Raw genomic sequence first — 18,732 nt, 5'->3', positions numbered from 1 at the left:
CGGCTCCTTGAACCACTGGGAGACCATGGATCCTGCTCCTGGTCCGCCGTCATGACTGTGACTCAGCTACTCCTTGTGAGTCTGCTCTGTCTGTTACTGTTGACTGATTTCCTCAGCCCCTACTCTCATCTTTTCTCTCCATCATTGCTTCTGCCAGCATAAAGTTCCTACTCCTCGTAACCTCAGCGTATTTGTTTTCTGGGCCGTTGTGGCTCCTCTGTTCTCTTTGAACTTCATCTTCTCTCTGCCTTTCCTTCTAATGCTTTTCGCTATTCTTTCTCTTGGCTTAGCTCATCTTTTTGTTCCATATCATAGGTCACTGACCAGCTGCCATTATTCCCCGACCTATGGTCCCGTGTTGGGAGTGGGCTATGGAGGTCACAAGACAAGTATGGCTGTTTAGGACTGTCCGTTCACTAAAGTCTATTGGGTTGGAGGGTAGGGACACTTTCCTTAGGAAAAGCCCATGGGAGAGGCAGTTACTGTCACCACCATGTCCAAATCAGTGCACGACTGGGTGAAGGGGGAACCTGAGGGATGAACATGCTTCTGTTTGATTCCCAGAGTCAGATGTGAATTTCTTACTGCTTGATACGACCTTGTGTTTCTGCTTCTGGGCTGGAAGTTGGGACCTGAGCCACTAACTCTCTGTATGACTCCGACAAGTCACTCTCCCTCTCTGAGTCTCAGTGTCCCCATCTATAGAATGAACGAATGGACTAGATGGTCTCTGAAGGATGTTTCCTTGCTCAGAAAGAGGAATTATGTCATTAGCCCTTCCCTGCACGATCTGGTAGAGTTGGAGTTTCCCTCTGATGGATCACAACCTCCAGGTCCCATTGGGTCACAGATCTGGGTCTGATTTAAAGAAGGATTCTCCCCTCATATTGTAGCAACTCTACCAGGGAAAGTGGACACCACATACAGCTCTCTCTTTCGGTGATTTGTTTATTCACATCAGCCCTGACCTACAGAGATGAGAAAGACATAATTCCCACCCTCAGGAAGGTAGAGATAATCCCTTCTTCCATAAAGAAAATTCCTCCTTCCCTCCCACCCTTCATCTCTCCTTCCATCCCTCCTTCCTTTCCAATCATTCATTATTCATGGAACATTTATTAGCTACCTCTTATGTTTTTGTGTCTGTGCTAATTTCTGCAGATTCCAAGATGAATAAGACTCAATCTAGTAGGAGGAGACAGACCTTCTTCCTCCCTCCCTCTCTCCTTCTCTACATCCCTCCAACCCTCCCTTCCTTCATTTCTTTCTTTCTTTTTTCCTTAATCTAGCACACATTTATTGAGGGACCACACTGGGCATATTGCTACGTACTGAGAATAGGGAGCTCCTAGCCAACAGGACGAGACAGACAAGTGAGCTGCGAAGTGACCATGTAGAAGCAACAGCTGAAACTAAGGCAGTGTGCAGGTCTACCCCAGGAGTGAACGATGTGCTTCACCTGGTGGAGTGGGAGGTCAGAGGAACTTCTCAGGGTGGGGAGAGATCTGAGCTGCATTTTGAAGAAAAACAGGCATCTTCTAGGCAGGCTAGGACAGGACTGGACAGATATTCCAAGTAGCAATAACAGCATGTCCCAAGCCTTGAAGATGTGAAATGGCCTGGTTTGTGTTGGGAACTGTGGGCCATTTGGTGACTGAGGTGGACATTGTAGGCGTAGGGATGGGGTGAGAGAGGGGTAGGTGATGTAAGCCCAGCTCCAGCCTAGATGTGTGCATCATGGACCAATGTTTTCATTTCAACATGCACCGTCATTTGAGCTTGGTCTATATGCCAGTTCCTTCCCATGGGACACCAGTTTTAGCACAAGCCTTTATAGTTTTTCAACTGCGATAATGACCATCTTTTTACAGAGCATCTATGGAAACGTTTTGAAATTTGCCAGTCTGTCAGTAGAAGTTCAAAGAGGAGAGTCTTGGTAGGGTGGATAGATGCCTGATGTTCATTTCCCTTATCCCTCAAATGACATAATCAGTCCCTAACTTCCTTTAAAAGCCTCATGTGCCCATTGGGGTGAGTGAGAGCTTCTCTCCATGTCACAACCCAGCCATATAAATCTCAGCCCCACATGTCACTGACATGTACTCCTTACGCTAACATATCTGTTGCTGTGGAAATGTAATTACCATTAGATAATTTAAGATAAACTGAGAAGACTGGCCTCTGGATGCATTTCTGCTAAAATCAGATCAGAATTACCTCCAAGGTGGTCTTGCCTGGCAAGTGGCTGGAATTAACTGGATTATGACTTTGCCTGGAATAGTAGGACTATGTCCAAGTGCTCAGGTCTCCCCTGCCTTTCACTAGGGCTTAACTTTATTTCTCCTCCACTGGGTCAGAGATCATATTGGTGGGACCCATTATTCCAGGTAAAATTGTGTAGCCTGAGAATGCCAGTTGTCCAAGGAATGGGTGTACATTTCTCTCTCTACACAATTATAACCAAGTCTCTCCATTTCTCAGAGTCCTAGTTTCTCCCTCTGGAGATAACACCCATCTTGCAGGTTTGCTGTCAGGATGAAATGAACTAACAAATTAAAAGGCTTCTACTTCCAGGAAGGTGGAGTAGATGTACTTTTCCCTATTCCTCCTGCCTAAGTACAGCTAAAAACCCTGGACATTATATATGAAACAAACATAAGAAGACTGAAAGATGGTGAGAAGAAGGCAGACTAGCTGGGGATCTCAAGACCCAAGGAATGGTGGTGAGTCTCTTGAGATTTCCATTGGCCTCATATATCCCAGATATGAAGTTGATGAATGCTGCATGGAAGTGCCAATGGGTGAAGACAAAAGGAACCGCAACAAAAGCCTGTTCTCTCTGTCAAAGACCAGGAAAGGGATAGCTTAGCAAGAAAACTTTTACCCAATAACCACTCTACCCCAGCCAAACACCACAGAAAAATCTGTTGCCCTACCCCTACCCCCCCAAGTAGAGAGTCCAGACTTCCACCGTCACCAAACTATAACCTGGCACCCCAGTCCCCCTGCCAGTGTGGTGTCAGAAAGGCTGAGTAGGGAGAAGGGACTTTCATCCCCACTGGTGGTAATGAGCCCCCTTCGCTGGGCAATGATGCAGCACCCCTACCTGAGGAGGTGGAGTCAGTTCTGGCCTAGCGAAGAGTCAAGACTTTTACCACCACCCATCATTAATGAGGCCACCTCCCCAACTCCTTGGTGGCAGTGGAGGCTGCATGGAGAGTAGTAATCAGACACTTCAGTTTTCCCAAAAAGAGTGGTATCAGTGGAGACCTATGGGGGGAGCTGGAATTCCCACCCTCACCTAGCAATAATTAGGAACCCCTGCTGCCTTCAATTGCCAGGAGAGGCAGAGTGGGGAACCTAGGCTTCTACCCCGACCTGGCGATAACAAGATGGGACCTCCCCTTTCCCTGCTAGAGCAGTGTCACTGGAGGCCAGCTAAAGCAGAAGGTCTGAATAAGATCCAGAGTCTCACAGCATAATACCCAAGTGTCAGGTTCCAACTAAAAATCACTCCTCATACCAAGAGCCAGGAAGATCTCAAACTGAATGAAAAAAGACAATCAATAGATGCCAACAATGAGACAAGTGAGATTTTAGAATTATCTGACAGAGTTTTAAAGCAGTCATCATAAAAATACTTCATCAAGCAATTATAAACATTCTTGAAACAAATGAATAAATAGGAAATCCCTGCAAAAAAATAGAAAGTCTCAGCAAATAAACAGAAGATATAAAGAAGAACCACACTGTGATTTTAGAATATACCATTAGAAAATATAGTAATCAAAATTAAAAACTCAATGAGTGGACTCAATGACGGAATAGAGGAATGGGGAAAGAATATGTGAACTTGAAGACAGAACAGTAGAAATTACATAGTCTGGGTAACAGAAAGAAAATGGACTGAAAAAAATGAGTAGAGCCTCAGGGACCCTTGAGACTATAATAAAAGATGTAGTATTGGTGTCATCAGAGTCCTGGAAGGAGGGGAGAAAGAGGGCAGGGCTGAAAAAGTTCTCAAGGAAATAATGGTCAAAAACGTCCTAGATTGGGCAAAAGACATAAACTCCTGTTTCTATTTTTCTGATTAGGAAACCAAGACACATACCATATTCATGGATTGGAAGACTCGTAGTTAAGATGTCAATTCTCCTTAAAATTGGTATACGGCTTTAGCTCAATTCCTATCAAAATCCCAGCAAGAGTTTTCTTTGTAGATAAAGACAAGATTATTCTAAAAGTTATATGGAAAGGCAAAGGAACTAAAATAGCTAAAAACAATTTTGAAAAAGAATACAGTAGGAGCAGTCTACCTGATTTCAAGACTTATTATATCATTACAGTAATCAAGACTGAAGAGGATACACAGATGGCAGGAAGCACATGAAAAGATGTTCAATATCATTAGTCGATAGGAAAATGCAAATTAAAACTCCAGTGAGAATCACTACAGAATGGCTAAAATAAAAAATAGTGACAACACCAAACACTGACAAGGATGCAGAGAAAATCCATCACTCATACGTTGCTGGTGTAAAATGGTACAGCCACTCTAGAAAACAGTTTGGGCATTTTCTTTAAAAGATAAACATGCAATTACTATATTATCCAGAAATTGGACTCCTGGGTATTCACCCTAGAGAAATAAAAGCATATGTCCACATAAAACCTCTACTTGAATGTTTATAGCAGGTTTATCCACAGTGACCACAGAGAGGAAACCACCTAGCTGTCCTTCAGTGGATGAATGGTTAAACAAACTGTGGTACATCCATATCATGGAATACTATGCAGCAATAAAAAGGAACAAACTATTGATGCATGCAACAGTTTGGATAAATCTCCAGAGAATTATTCTAAGTGAAAAACAAACCAATCTGAAAAGGTTATATACTATGTGATTCCATTTATATAACATTCTTGAAACGACAAAATTATAGCAATGGAGAACAGATTAGTGGTTCCAGGCGTTAAAGCTGGGAGAGAGCGGTGATGAAGAGAGAAAGGAAAGTGGGTATGGTTATAACAGGGCAACATGTGGGATCCTTGTGGTGATAGATCTGTTTTGTATCTTGACTATATCAATTAAATATTGTACTATAGTTTTGCAAGATGTTATCATTGGAGAAAACTAGAGAAGGATGCACAGGATCTCTATTATTTCTTACTACTGCACATGAATCTGCAGTTATCTCAAATAAAAAGTTTAATTGCAAAATAAATACTGTCATCAACATAATAACTACCGTTTATTGATGACAAAGTGCCTTTGCCCAGTGCTAGGGGGCTAGGTACATACATAACCTTATTTAAACTTCATAACAGACCCAGGAGGTGGGTATTCTTAGCCCATGGGAAGGGTAAGGAGAGACTGAAATTCACAGAGGTGAAGGCACTGATGTGGAGCCAGTGTGACTGAGTGAGAGTGGAGTGGGCTCTGGGAAGGTGACATGCACAGCATGGGCCGAGCACCCATTGGGCATCCAGAGGGAGAATGTCCATTTCTCCTCCCCGCTTGCTCTCCTATGCTGGTTGGTGTTTGCTATGCCGACTCTGGAATTTGGCAGGTAAACACACCTGTTGACAAATAACCAGACCACACAAGGGCATCCTCGGGCACCTGGAACCAATCCAAGTGATGGACCACTGAGTGAGTCAGGGACCAAGTGACCACTGTCCTGTGAGTGAACAGATCAAGGTGTCCCCGAGAACTCAGCAATGCTGGCTTTGAGAGGTAGGAATCCCTCTTATCTGATGTCGAGGTTTGCTAGTATTATTCCCATTTTATGGTGGGCAAAACTGAGGAATGGAGAGGTGAAGCATGTTGTCCAGGATGCGTGGGGAAGAGGTGGCTGTGGGATTTGAATCCGGGTTGGCCTGACTTGGGGTTCTGCTTGTATTAGTTTCCTGGGGCTGCCATAACAAACCGCCACAAACTGAGTAGCTAAAACAACGGACGTTTCTTCTCTCACAGTTCTGGAGGCCAGGAGCCTGAAATCAAGGTGTTAGTGGCGTCGGTTCCTTCCGGAGGCTCTGAGGGAGAATCCACTCCATGCCTCTCTCCTTGCCTCCGGGGGCTCAAGCAATCCTTGGCTTCTGGAAGCATCAGTCCATTCTCTTCCTCCATCTTCACACACCCTTCCCCTCTGTGTGTGTCTCTCCTTTTCTGCTTCTTATAAGGACACTTGACGTTGGATTTAGGGCCCCCCCGATCCAGGATGATCTCCTCTCCAGATCCTTACCTTCATTACCTCCGCAAAGACCTTTCTTCAAATAAGGTCACCTTCTAAGGTTTCGTTGGACGTGTCTTTTGGGAGATACTGTTCAACCCACTACACCGCTCCTGACCTCGTCCCCACCAGGGCCATTCTGAAGGTGCACATGTGGATTCTGTCTTAATCTTTGCTTTAGAGCATGTTCCGGGGCGAAGAGAGGCAGTGCTGGTTCCAACTGAGACGCGAGGGAAGATGCTGGAGGCTCGCTCTCACGCTCTCTCTTGAGCTGTCAGGCTGTTGATTCTTTAATAAACACTCAGGAGGAGAGGTGTTAGGATGGGAAGAGCACTCTGGGCACCTTGGTGTGGGACTTTCCAAAATCAAAGCGGCACAGGGAGCGTGGCTGCCACCTACGTGTCTTTCATTACGTGGTGACCTTTCACTCTGGGGTCCAGACAGTGGACAGGAATTTGACTGCAGAAACTGTTCCTTCCACAGCTGGATGCAACCCAGTGGGGATGAGGAAGTGGGTGGGACTTTGGAAGGATCTGGTGGCTGAGGACAGGGCAAGAGGGGCTGAGGATGCTGGAGGGGGGGAGTCTCTTCCTGCTCAGCTCACTCTCGCTGCTGTGTCTCCGCTTCCTGCCTGTCCCCTCACCCTGCCCTATTTTCTTTCTGCAGGACCACATCCCTGTCCCTTACCAGCCAGATTCTAGCAGCAATCCCTCGTCCACGACGTCCTCCACGCCCTCCTCGCCAGCACCCCCTCTCCCACCCAGCGCCACGCCGCCTTCTCCCTTACACCCTTCCCCACAGTGCACAAGGCAGCAGAAGAACTTCAACCTGCCAGGTACCTCCATGCTGGGGAGACGCGAGGGGTACAGCGTTGGAGGGGCAGAGATTAGGGAGGGCGTCGGGTTCATGGCAGAGTACCTTAAAGGCGATGGGTTGGAGGCATGTGGACTGAGTCTTACCACGTGCAGGGCAGTCACCACATGTTACATTATTTGATCTTCAGCCACAAGGTAAGTATTATCAGCTCCATTTTATAGATGAGAAAACTGAGGCTCAGAGAGGGAAAGGCACTCTTAGAGACTGTCTTTGAGTAAGCAGCAATCCAGTATCTCCACCGCAGTCTAAGTCCCAGGGGGACTCGTCTGCTCTGGAGCTGGCAGTTGTCGTATGAGCGAGATCGGTTGAAGTTGGCAGCAGAATCCTGTGCTGAGGATCTCGGGGGCCACGCACCTGAGCAGGGCTGCGTTCTGAGTCTTCCTCCAGACATCAGGACAGGGCTCTGAATGAGAGAGCTGGAGTCCTGGATTCAAATCCAGCTCTATCATGTTCCTGCCCTGTGACCTCTGACTTCAGTTTTGTCACCTCTGAAAGGATATAGGTGGATGAAAGGGCCTGGAAAGTTCTTCCATCTCACAAATTCCGGGGCACTAAGCTGCTGACCTGAGATTATGCGCTGGGCTGTGAGATGTGGAGAAGTCACTCAGGAGATGTTTTGGCTTCTTGGCCTTCTTTGTCATGAGACTTAAGAAAGAGATCTTTCTCTGCTCTCCGGTGGGACAGACCTAAGAGTCTTCCCACCCCTTCCCGGGCCCAGCCCACGTCCTGTTCCAGGGCCCCAAGGATGTTTCCAGCTCAGCCGTATTGGCAGCACCACAGCTGACTTCAAGAGAGAGGTTGGTGGAATGAGGTCTGGCTTGGCCATTTGGAACCACAGTCTCAGTCTGTATTGTTCAATATGGTACCCACTAGCCATGTGGCTATCTAAATTTAAATGAATTAAAATGAAATATAATTAAAATTTTAATTCCTTAGACACTAGCCACATTTCAGGTGCTCAATAGCTACATGTGGCTAGCGGCTGCCATATTGGACAGCACGGGTATAGAACGTTTCCACCACGCAGCAAGTTCCCCTCAACAGTGCTGGTCTAGGCTGATTTCCTCCTGAGCTAGCAAACTCACGCAGGGGGAAAAAATCCCAAGTCCTCGGCCGCGGGTCACACCTCCAAGCCTAACCAGCCCTGAGTGAATGTCTGGGAGGTGAGCGGAGGCCCGTTCCCACATCTGAGCGACATCCAGATCCAACCACCCATTTAAGGAAAAGCTGATGATGTCATCTGCCCACAGGTTTTGATCTGGGCTGTGTCCGTAGGGATGGGGTGCATTTTGAAGTCTGTGTCATTGGGATTTTTGGTTAAGTTCAAGTCTGAGGCAGCCTCGTATCTGCCTGGTGTGGGGGCCACTCGCCTGGCAGCCACCAAGGACCATCATGTGAGTCACCAGCTAGAATCATCTCAGTAAGTGCCCCTGAGTCAATTAGGCAAATTGCCTAGCGTTTCCACAGACTGAGGGCTCCCACCACCACCGCCGGTATAGTGCATTTCCACTTCTCTGGAAGGGGTGATGGAAAAAATACCGTCTGACACCCCATGACCCCCCAAAATTGGGGGGAAGTGCGCTTGGGCGCTTTCCTAGAACTGCTCCACCCCTCTGAGACACTCACTTCGGGGCTATTTTCCCTGGAATTGTTCGTCGTTTGTTTATGGGCCAGGGCCTGGGAAAGAACCCGCTTAAGAGAGAACTGTTCAACAAAGCGCCCCAGCTCTTTTTGCCCCTAAAAGACTGTGCTGGCATCTTTAGATGAGAGACCTGACTCACCCAGAGTGACCAGTGTGTCATTTAGCTCCTTCGTTCCTTCAAGTCAGAGTCCCCAAGGAGGGCTTCTTGCCAATTTCCTGGGATAGTCTGCCAGCAGATCTGTGCCTATAGCATGGCATGTCATGACACTGTCCTGGCCCTCTTTTGGGTAGTGGGCTAAGGGATCCTTTGGGGACAGCACTTTAGAACAGCAGTTAAGAGTGTGGGCTCTGAAGCCAGGCTGCTTGGGTTCCAATCCCAGCTCTGTACTTAATATCTGCCTGATGTTGAGCAAATAACTTACCTCTGTGTGCCTCTGTTCTCTCATCTGTAAAATGGGTATAATGATAGTACCTACTTTGTAGAATCATCGAAGGATCAAACGTGATCATATACATACGAAGCTTAACAGATTGCCTGTCTCGTTGAAGAGCTCAACAAATGCAAGCTATTTTCATGATTATTACATAAATACAAGAATAACAAATTGCTGTGGCTCCCATTTTGGGCCTTTCTCATCATCACTGCTCATTAATACAGGCTTAACCAGAATGGTGGAAATAAAGATGAAATCCCCACGTACCCTGGTGTTGGGAATATGAATCAAATTGAACTTTTGGGGAAGGCAAATTTGGCATTGTCTGTTAAAGTTTTAAATGTACATTCCTTGGACCAGCAATATCACTTCCAAGAATTTATATATAGAAAGTCTTGCACAGGGTGCAGGGATTTGTGTGTAAGGATTTCATGGCAATAGTGAAAAATTTGGACTCAACCCAAACGCCCATCAAGAAGGGAATGGTTGAATACACTGTAATGTATCTGTATAACCAAATACTCAGTCGCTCTTAAAAAGAATGGAGCAGCTCTCTGTAGATATTCTGACATGGAAAGATGATCCATAATGTCTTTTAAGTGGAAAACTAAGTGATTTGCAAAGCAATTGGTATAACATCCTATTTATTGTAAAATAATTATATATATTTGTATATGTATGTTTATATGTGTGTATATATATATTTGTATATGCACAAAAAAGTCTGCAAGAACTTCATGGCAGTTTCTAAGACGAGGAATTTTATGCGCTTCTATAATGTATATAATAACAAGGAGCGTGGACCAGTTTTATAATTGAATAATAAATAAAATGCGATGTTGAAATGGAATACAAAATAGGACCTTCCAGAAGGGCAGCCAGATCTTCCCTCTGTCTTAGGCAGTATTAGCAGAATTCTCCCAGGGTGACAAGTACCTGTCCTGTTCACACAACGCCCTAGTCACCTGTCATGCTCTTGACTGCGAGCCTCTGTTGATGGGAAATGGAGCCTCTGGCTATGGTTCCCTGCCAGATGTTGAGTTTTCTGAAGACTATTCAAGCTAACGCCTAGGCATATCAATGTCTCCGGCACTGATTGATCTAGAACATTCTTGTCCAAAAGGGGCTGTGGAGTTAACAGGCATCTGGCTCACTTGTTAACCTCAGGACACGTGAAGGAAGAGTTTTTAGTTAGAAAACCAAGTGTGGCAGGCACAGGCTCGGTGGGATTTCTGACTGTGCTCTGCCAGTTGGGTTGACTTTCTTGTTCGCTGCCATTCCCTCCTGAATCCTGGTGCCGTGTTGCACATGGCAAGTGCAGGATGGGGTCAACGGTGCTGCGTGGACCAGCAGACCTGGGTTTGGATCCCAGCTTTGCTCCTTTCTACCCCTGTGGCCTTGTGTTCGGCTCTGACTGTGTTTAGGTCTCAGTTTCTCCTCTGTAAAATGGGGCTAACGATGCAGGCCTGTGGGACATGTTCAGTGGCAAGATCCATGAAGGGGCTTTGTAAGGGATTTTTGTGTGGGTTTCTGAGACTGCAGTGTTCAGATACCTTCTGCTTTCTTTGGAGCCACCTACCGCCATCTTGACACACACAAATACACGCACACACACACATACACACACTGCAGGAAATGGCAAATTCTAATGGCCTAAAGGAAGAAAAAAGGAGGCAGAATCTGCCTTTGGGAGCCATTGCTGGATTCTGAGCTCTCGCTTGGGCTGGGCCATTGGGCTCATGAGAGTATTTCCTCCCTTTCAGAATGTCCCACCCGCCATCACCCTGCCCCAATTTATGTTCAACAGTGCTCCTCATTCCCTGCCATGATCTTCTTCATTTATTCACTTGTTTAATGCCCGTCTCCTCCATCAGAGTGTCAGCTCCATGGCACTAGGAAACATGTCTGCTTCATTCACCACCCAAAGCCTAACACATTGCCTACAACTGAAGGCACTAATTAAATGTTTGTTGAATGAATGAATGAGTGAATGAATGACTTGAAATTCATGCACTGAGGAGGGCTGCAGTTTTCTCTCTTCAAATTGTCTTCTGGCCCTCAGACTGCTTTCTTCCATCCATTTCCTTAACAGACATTTATTTAGCGTCTGCTGTATACCAGGTGCTATATGAGGCACTAGGTATGGAGCAGTGCACGAACCAGACATGTTCCTGTATGAGTTTGCTGCTGCTGCTGTAACAACTTACCACAAGCTTAGTGGCTTAAAACAGCAGAAATTTATTATCTTATGGTTGTGGAGGTCACAAGCTCCAAATCAGTTTCACTGGGATAAAAATCAAAGTGTCAGCCGGGCTGGTTTTTTCTGGAGGTTCTGGGGAAGAATCCATTACCTTGCCTTTTCCCAGCTTCTAGTGGCTGCCCACATTCCTTGGCATGTGGCCCCACATCACTTCAACCTATGCTTCCATTATCACATCTCCTTCTCTGACTCTGACCCTCTTGCCTTATAAGGACCCTTGTGATTACATTTAGGGCCCACCTAGAGAATCCGGGATAATCTCCCCATCTCAAGATCTTTGACTTAGTCATACCTGCAAAGCCCCTTTTGCCATTCAAGGTAATGTATTCACAGTTTCCAGAGATTAGGATGTGGACATCTTCGGCAGAGGGGGCATTATTCTGCCTGCCACCGTCTCCGTTCTCATGGAGTTTATAGCTCAGTGGAGAGACAGGTGTTAACCAAGCAGACATACTTATTGAAATAGAATTATAAATTGTGATAAGTGCTAGAAAGGGAGAGAACATGCTATGAGCAAATTCAAGAGGAGAACAAGTTTGTGTGGAAGGGTCAGAGGCAGCTGAGTTCTGAAGATGGAAGAGAGTTGTCCAGGCAGAGAGGGGAGCACGTGCAAGGACCCTGCCACAGGAAAGAGCTGGAAAAATGTCCCAATGGCTCGAGTGCCGTAAATAAGGGAACATGGCACCAAGCGAGACTCAGAGAGCTACAGGGGCACAGCCTGGAAAGGCCTTGTAGGGCGTGGCAGGAATTTTGATTTTATTTAAGACACATGAGGATGCAATGGAAAGGTTTAGGCAGAGGATGACTTAATCCTTCTTCCTTCCTTCTAGAAGACCGCTCAGGCTGCTCTGTGAGGAGCCTTAGGGAAGGAGAGGGGGCTCCAGAGTGGAAGTGCCTTCAAAGTGGCCCGCTTGTCTCTGCCCTCCGGTCACCTGAAGCCTCGCATTTCCTGAGTCCTCTTCCATGCCAGAGAGCAGGAGCCACTCGGCTCTCCTGAGCAGGCCACTCGGGTTCGTCAGCTGCCCCTTGGGGCTGCTTCTCTCTGGTGTCGTTTTTCTGAGAGAAGAACAGGGCTCGCAGATGCCTTTCCTCCTCTTCTGACACTCTGTCCCTTTCTGTCATCGGGAACCAGCTGTTCTCCAGCACACGGAGGGGTCGAGGAGGGGTTGGCTCTGTGCGTGGAGTCACTTGCTAGGTGTCCCATTGCCTGACACCTGTCCCTTCTCAGAGCAGTGCTTCCTCTCCAGTGCCCAGCCCCTCCTCCTTAAAAGAACCTAACTGCCAGCTAACTTTTTCTGCAGACACGGAGTCCCCCGTCCCAGCTGGGGAGGGAAGAGATCAGCTGAGCCTCTTGAGAACCCCGGGTAGTTTTTCTTTTTTAATTTTAGCCCCTTGTTGACTAACAAAATGTCTGCACGCAGCGAACAAACCTGGGTTGTGTAACAGAAGAAAGGTCCCTGAAATCATAGAGGTTGGGTTTCTTTTAAAGCTTTGCCCTGTGACCTTGAATGAGTTGCTTCCCATCCTGGGCACCTCGTGTCCCAGCATCAAAAATGCATCCATTTGGATTCCAGCTCTCTGGGGTATTTGGGAATTCCTCTGCTGAAAGAGAGTTGATTAATTCAACAAACATGAGTTGCACACCCCCTGGTGCAAGATACCAGACCAGGTCCTTGGGGTCTGTATATACCAGGACTTGATCTGTATCCTGGGAGAGTTTATAAGTCAATTCCAACCTCAGGGGCAGCTAATGACTTAGCTGTTGAAACTATCCAGTTGTCTCTTAATTATAAATCATTCTTGTCTGTTAGTTGAGGGAGCTTAGAAAGATGTTGGCTTATTTGTCACAGCTAATACTTATTCTGCACCTACTGTGTACTCATCTCACGTAATGATGAGCTCGGCCCTATGAGGGAGAGACTATTATTATCCCCATTTTACACACATGGAAACTGAGACCTGGAGAGAGTTACCCAAGCTTTTACAAGCAGCCAAAAGAAGAGCAAGGGTTCATCCCTACAGGATCAGCTTACAGACCCCAGCTCAGAACCACTATGCTAATTCTTGGTGAGCCAACTTCCGTTGTAGCTTGTCCCTGAATGTAATAAGATTGTTTCTGGAAGTATATTCACCAATGCAGACTCATATCTGACCCCATCCCTGCTCACTTCCTTTGCTTTGGAGTATAAAGCTCTGTGTGACCTGTCCAGTGCCCCTGACGCCCCTTGGACCCCCTGCTCCAGGCTGTCCATCACACTGGCATAAGTGGTAACATTAGAAATCTTGAAGATGTTTGGAAAAACTGGTCTCTGTTGAGTGGACTGGAAGTAAAAAGAATTATAAGAGAATCAGCAGTGAAGTTGAGGCAACTTCTTTTATATAATTTTTTCCCTAAATTTAGAAATGAATTCATGCTTGTGGAGGCAGAATAATGGTCCCCCAAAGGTGACCACGTTCTAATCCTGGGATCTGCGAATGTGTTATATGGCAAAAGGAACTTTGCAGCTGTTACTGAGGCTCTGGAGGTAGAAAGATTACCCAGGAGTATCTGGGTGGGCTCTAAATGTAATCACGAGGATCCTCATAAGAGGGGGGCAAGAAGGTCGAAGACAGTAGAAGGCGGTGTCAGGATAGAAGTAGAGTGGAGTGATGGGGCTAGGGGAGAAGAAATGCAGGCAAGCTCTAACAGCCAGAAAAGGCAAGGAACGGATCCTCCTTCAGAGCATCTAGAAAGAACCAGGCCTGTGGACACCTTGATTTTAACCCCTTAGGACTTATTTCAGACTTCTGACCTCCAGACTACAAGAGAATAAATTTGTGTTGTTTTAAGCCACCAAGTCTATGGTCATCTGCTATAGCAGCAACAAGAAAACTAATACAATGCCCAATGCAGAGAATTTGGAAAACATGAGAAACTTGTAAAGGTTTTTTTTTTTTTAAGCCACTGTAATCAACTCTGCCTAAAGGGAAAAAAAAATTAATATTTTAGATTATGGCTTTGCAGACTTTTTCTGTGTGTGTGTTCTTATGCGTTTAACACAAATGAGATTGTGCTCAGGATGACTCTCTGAGTTGGGGTGCTCTGTTTCAGGGAGCCTCAAATGGGAGGGTTGGCTTGGATTTTAGAGCTCTGGTTTCTTTATTCATGTTCTCCATCCCTTGGAATTCGGGGTGTCTGCAGAAGTCTGGAAACTCTCAACGGTGAACAGAGAACCACATGGTGGCTGTGGGAGCCCAGTTTGGTACCCAAAGGGACCGCTCTGGGGCGGCACTCACTTTGATGTTTTCTTTCTTTTGCAAGTGTCCCACTACTACAAATACAAGCAGCAGTTCATCTTCCCAGGTGAGTCGCCTGTGAGCTGAGCCCCTGCTGAGCAAGCCTGCTGAGGAGCGGGAGCTGCTGGAATGGACAGGGGAGCATGTTGCTGGGTGCACAAGCTCAAAGGGGGGATGGAATCACCAGACCCCAAGATAATGGCGGATGTGGGAGTGGAGAAGGAAGAGGTGGGAGTCCCAGGGGCGCAGTGGCACCAACGAGGCCCCAGGGCACAGCAGAAAGGCCTGAGAGGGTGGTCTGCGTGGAAGGATGGGCAAGATGGGGAGGGGTCCAGAGCCACATGGCAGGGGGGAGATGGTCAGAGGGGCTTGAGTTGGGCACTGGGAGACGTGAAACCCAGTGGTCTCATCATCCCAAAGGGAACTCGGGAGTGAGGAGGATTCAGAGATGGCCAGTGGCTGCTTCAGGCCAGAGGCTCGGGGGTTCTGGCAGCCCTTAGGCAACAATGGGAGTTTTGTTCAGGATGTCATCTAGAACACTAGTGCATCTGAGCGGGTGAAGTTCAAGTGGTCCAGGAAGGGAGAGAGGGGAAAGGCCAGCCCCAGGGACCCACGATGTGGGGAGAAGTTGCTGGCTGCCAGCATCTCCTGGGAAGCAGGCTTTGGGGGTGGTTGTAGACTCCACCTTTGGTTTCTGACGGTCTAATCTCTGGCTCTTAGATGTGGTGCCAGTGCCGGAGACACCGACTCGGGCGCCCCAGGTCATCCTGCATCCGGTGACCTCGAATCCAATGTAAGTGGGACAGAGATCTCCTTCCCCTGCCCTGGCCTTCAGTCTGCTCAGGATCCCTGTCTTCTTTTATCCTCTTCCTGGAACCGATGGAGTGGCAGGCAGGGGAGAAGTACCAGGGGGACAGAGGGACATAGGGAATGGCTCAGGCAGAGAGAGGGAGAATGTGACAGCCCAGGCAAGAGAGGCATCGCTGGCCCCCATGAGTCAGCTCTGCCTTGTGTCCCTGGCCCTGCCTGTCAAGTGTGATTTCCGGGGGCCAGACCGTTTCCTTAGGACCCCCAGATTCTCCTATGATCAGAAAGACAACTTCCCCAGGCAATAGCCAGGGCTTATGAAAGAGCAATTCTTCTGCGTCATTGTCCCCCTTTTAAAGAGTATAATTTAGGTTTGTACCAAGGATCAGCAAATTACAGCCTATGGGACAAATCCAACTTGCCGCATGTTTTTATAAATAAAGTTTTATTGGAACACAGCCACGCCCATTTGTTTACAATGCACTGTCTATGGCGGCTTTCAAACTACAACAGCAGAGTTGACTAGTTGCAACAGACTATATGGCCCATAAAGTCTGAAATATTTACTTGGACCTTTACAGAACAACTTTGCTGACCTCTGGTTTATACCATTATAAAAGTAATATAAGCTAGTTTTGGAAAATTTGGACTAATTCTGTAAAAAAATAAAGGAAAAATAATCACTTATAATTGCACCACTCTTAGACATTTGATGTGTGCTCTCTCTATTCATATTTTACATATTTGTGATCCACGATACCCACAATTTCCATTCTGCTTTTTTATCCCTATTGCTGTAATGTCACATTTTTATATTATTCCAGACTCTTTATACACATTGTTTTTAATGGCTGTAAAATGTCATATTGATGTAGAATAATTTCCTTAATCATTTCCTTGTTTCTGGATCTTACATCTTCCCATGTTTCATTCTTGTAAACAATGCTGCAACAAACATCTTTGTGCGTGGCATCTTTAGCATCCTTAGGATACAGACCCTCTTTCCAGGTGGTCTATTGCTTGTGCAGCGGAAGTGAAATCACCTTCCTTAATTTAAATTTTCTTTGATTGTGACCATAGTATGGGGCACCCTAGGGAGCTAGTTGCAGTTAGGCTGGTTTTCCAACTCCCGTTTTCGCCTACTTGGTTTTTCTTCTGGCTCCCTTGGCTGCACCATCCTTTCTGAGTGGTGTTATGGACTTTGTTAAAGACCCAAATGATACATCTCTGAAATCAAAGGAGCAGCAATTTGCCGGGGGATGTTGTGCTGACATCTAGCTCCGGATCATTTCTCTGCCGCACATAAACTAATTCCATGATTTGTGCAAGACGAACTCCAGGTTATTAACTGACAGTCAGGGAGTGCCAGGGAAAAAGCAAAGTCAATAACTGCCCTCGATCTGCTTAAATGTGCCTGGAGTGATGGGAACTAACTCTTCGCAGAAGGGAAATAATTTAATCGCCCGGCTGCTGTAACCACGCCTTGATGCTAGCCGAGGAGGGCTGCCCATTTTGTTGGGTGTGGGGAGGGACCCCAGCTTCATTGTTCCACCCAAACCTCCCCCAGGGTGTCGAGCTCCCAGCATATCAGCCGTCATAGTGTGGTTCCACTCTGCCTACCCAGGCTGTGCTATAAATAATTGGTTAATACAATGGCAAATGCCACTTTGTGACCGACCCTTCTGTCTCCTTCTTTTAGTTCTTACATTCTTACAGACTCCCTCTCCCCAGGAGCCCCTCCTGCAAGTGGATTGACTCTGTCTGCAGGGTCAACAGCTTCCTGGGGTCTGAGGGTCAGGACAGGGGGGGGCCTCCCAAATGAGGAAGTGGGTAGAGGGAATCTGCCAAGCTTCTGCTGGGGGAGTAGGAAGGGCACATGGTGTCCTTTGTGATTCCTTCCTCCTACGAGTTCCAGCTCTTCTGTGCCTTCAGCAGCCCAGTTACTATAAACACATACACATGCTCTACTCTAAAAACACGCCCCGAGGAAACACCTCGAGCACACACTGTGCCCCACATCCCCATCGCATACCACGCACTCTGACACTCCCCTCACACCCCAATCCTCAATTACACCATCAACATACAGCCTGTCCAGTGTGTACACGCAACTCACATGCACACAGAACAGAGCACAGAGCATATCCCATAATACCCACACAGTACTCCATATATACTTAGTACTCACACACACAAACACATTGTGCTCCCCAGCGCCCACTCCCGGTATGTTCCCATACTTAGAACACACCTGCAGCTCACGAGCTTATGAGTGCATCACATACACACCATCACATACACACACACGCACACATGTGTCTTCTAGTCTCCCTTCGTCCTCCTCATTCTCATTCCACACACCCTGATTCAACGTGGTTGGCGTGACTGGTGTGATTGGTCCATCTCAAACACTGGGAACTTTCAAATACATCCAGTAATCCTCTGCCCTGAGAATTTCCATCGCACTCCTTTTATTCAGTCCACACCTAACTTTCAGCCCTTGTCACTTTTAGCCTTTCTGCACAATATCTGTGCACTTGCTTTAGTCTCTTCAGTAGTAATAGAATATTCCTTAAAGTCAGAAGCCAAGCCAGTTTCAACTCTGTATCCCTCTAGGGGCCTAGCACTGTACCTGGCACGTAATTCTAGTCAAAGGAATGAATGGGCAAACAAACAAATGAACACTAAGATCCTTCCAGAAGTTTCCGAATCTCAGTGTACTTGAGAGATGTGATTAATTCTTTCCTAGCAAACACCTAGAGCTCTGAGGATTTTTCCACCCATGGCATTTAGGCCAATTTATAAGGAAGCGGCTAGATTAGTGGAAACGAAAGCAATAAAGAAAAATGAGCCCCGAGCAGCCCAGAAAATCTGTTTAAAACAACGTCCTTGCACACTGCGTCTTTATGGCGAGGTTATGGATTATTTCAGACACAAGCGTTGAAGTGAAATTCAAGAGAAGGGCTTGGTGGTTAGGATGCTCATTTTGGGACTCTTCATACACGGATAAACTTAATATGTGGACCTACCTTTTCACCTGAGGGTCACATTTATTTTTCTTTCTTTAAAGCTTGGAAGGAAATCCATTACTTCAAATTGAAGTGGAGCCAACCTCGGAGGTGAGAACTAGAGAGCAATGAAGCAACTTTTTCCAGGGGCTGCCCAGAACTTGGCAAAGCCAATTGGTATCCGGAGCCAGGATGT

The 18,732-nt window shown here is 46.7% G+C and overlaps 1 protein-coding gene across 1 annotated transcript in view; it reads left to right on the top strand.

The window, feature by feature from the left end:
- The window catches only part of KSR2 (kinase suppressor of ras 2), a 395,852-nt gene that overhangs the window by 318,608 nt on the left and 58,512 nt on the right, over positions 1-18,732 (top strand). Inside the window, exons 11-14 of the mRNA XM_058531516.1 lie at positions 6,900-7,068; positions 14,747-14,788; positions 15,442-15,514; positions 18,599-18,647. Coding sequence (XP_058387499.1) covers positions 6,900-7,068; positions 14,747-14,788; positions 15,442-15,514; positions 18,599-18,647 — 333 coding nt within the window. The remainder of the gene's footprint in view (positions 1-6,899; positions 7,069-14,746; positions 14,789-15,441; positions 15,515-18,598; positions 18,648-18,732) is intronic.

Source organism: Diceros bicornis, chromosome 35 (assembly GCF_020826845.1).
Source record: "Diceros bicornis minor isolate mBicDic1 chromosome 35, mDicBic1.mat.cur, whole genome shotgun sequence".
In the NCBI taxonomy this organism is placed as follows: domain Eukaryota; kingdom Metazoa; phylum Chordata; class Mammalia; order Perissodactyla; family Rhinocerotidae; genus Diceros; species Diceros bicornis.
The sequence above is the reverse complement of the archived record's forward strand: the minus strand, read 5'-3'. Positions and strand labels throughout refer to the sequence as shown.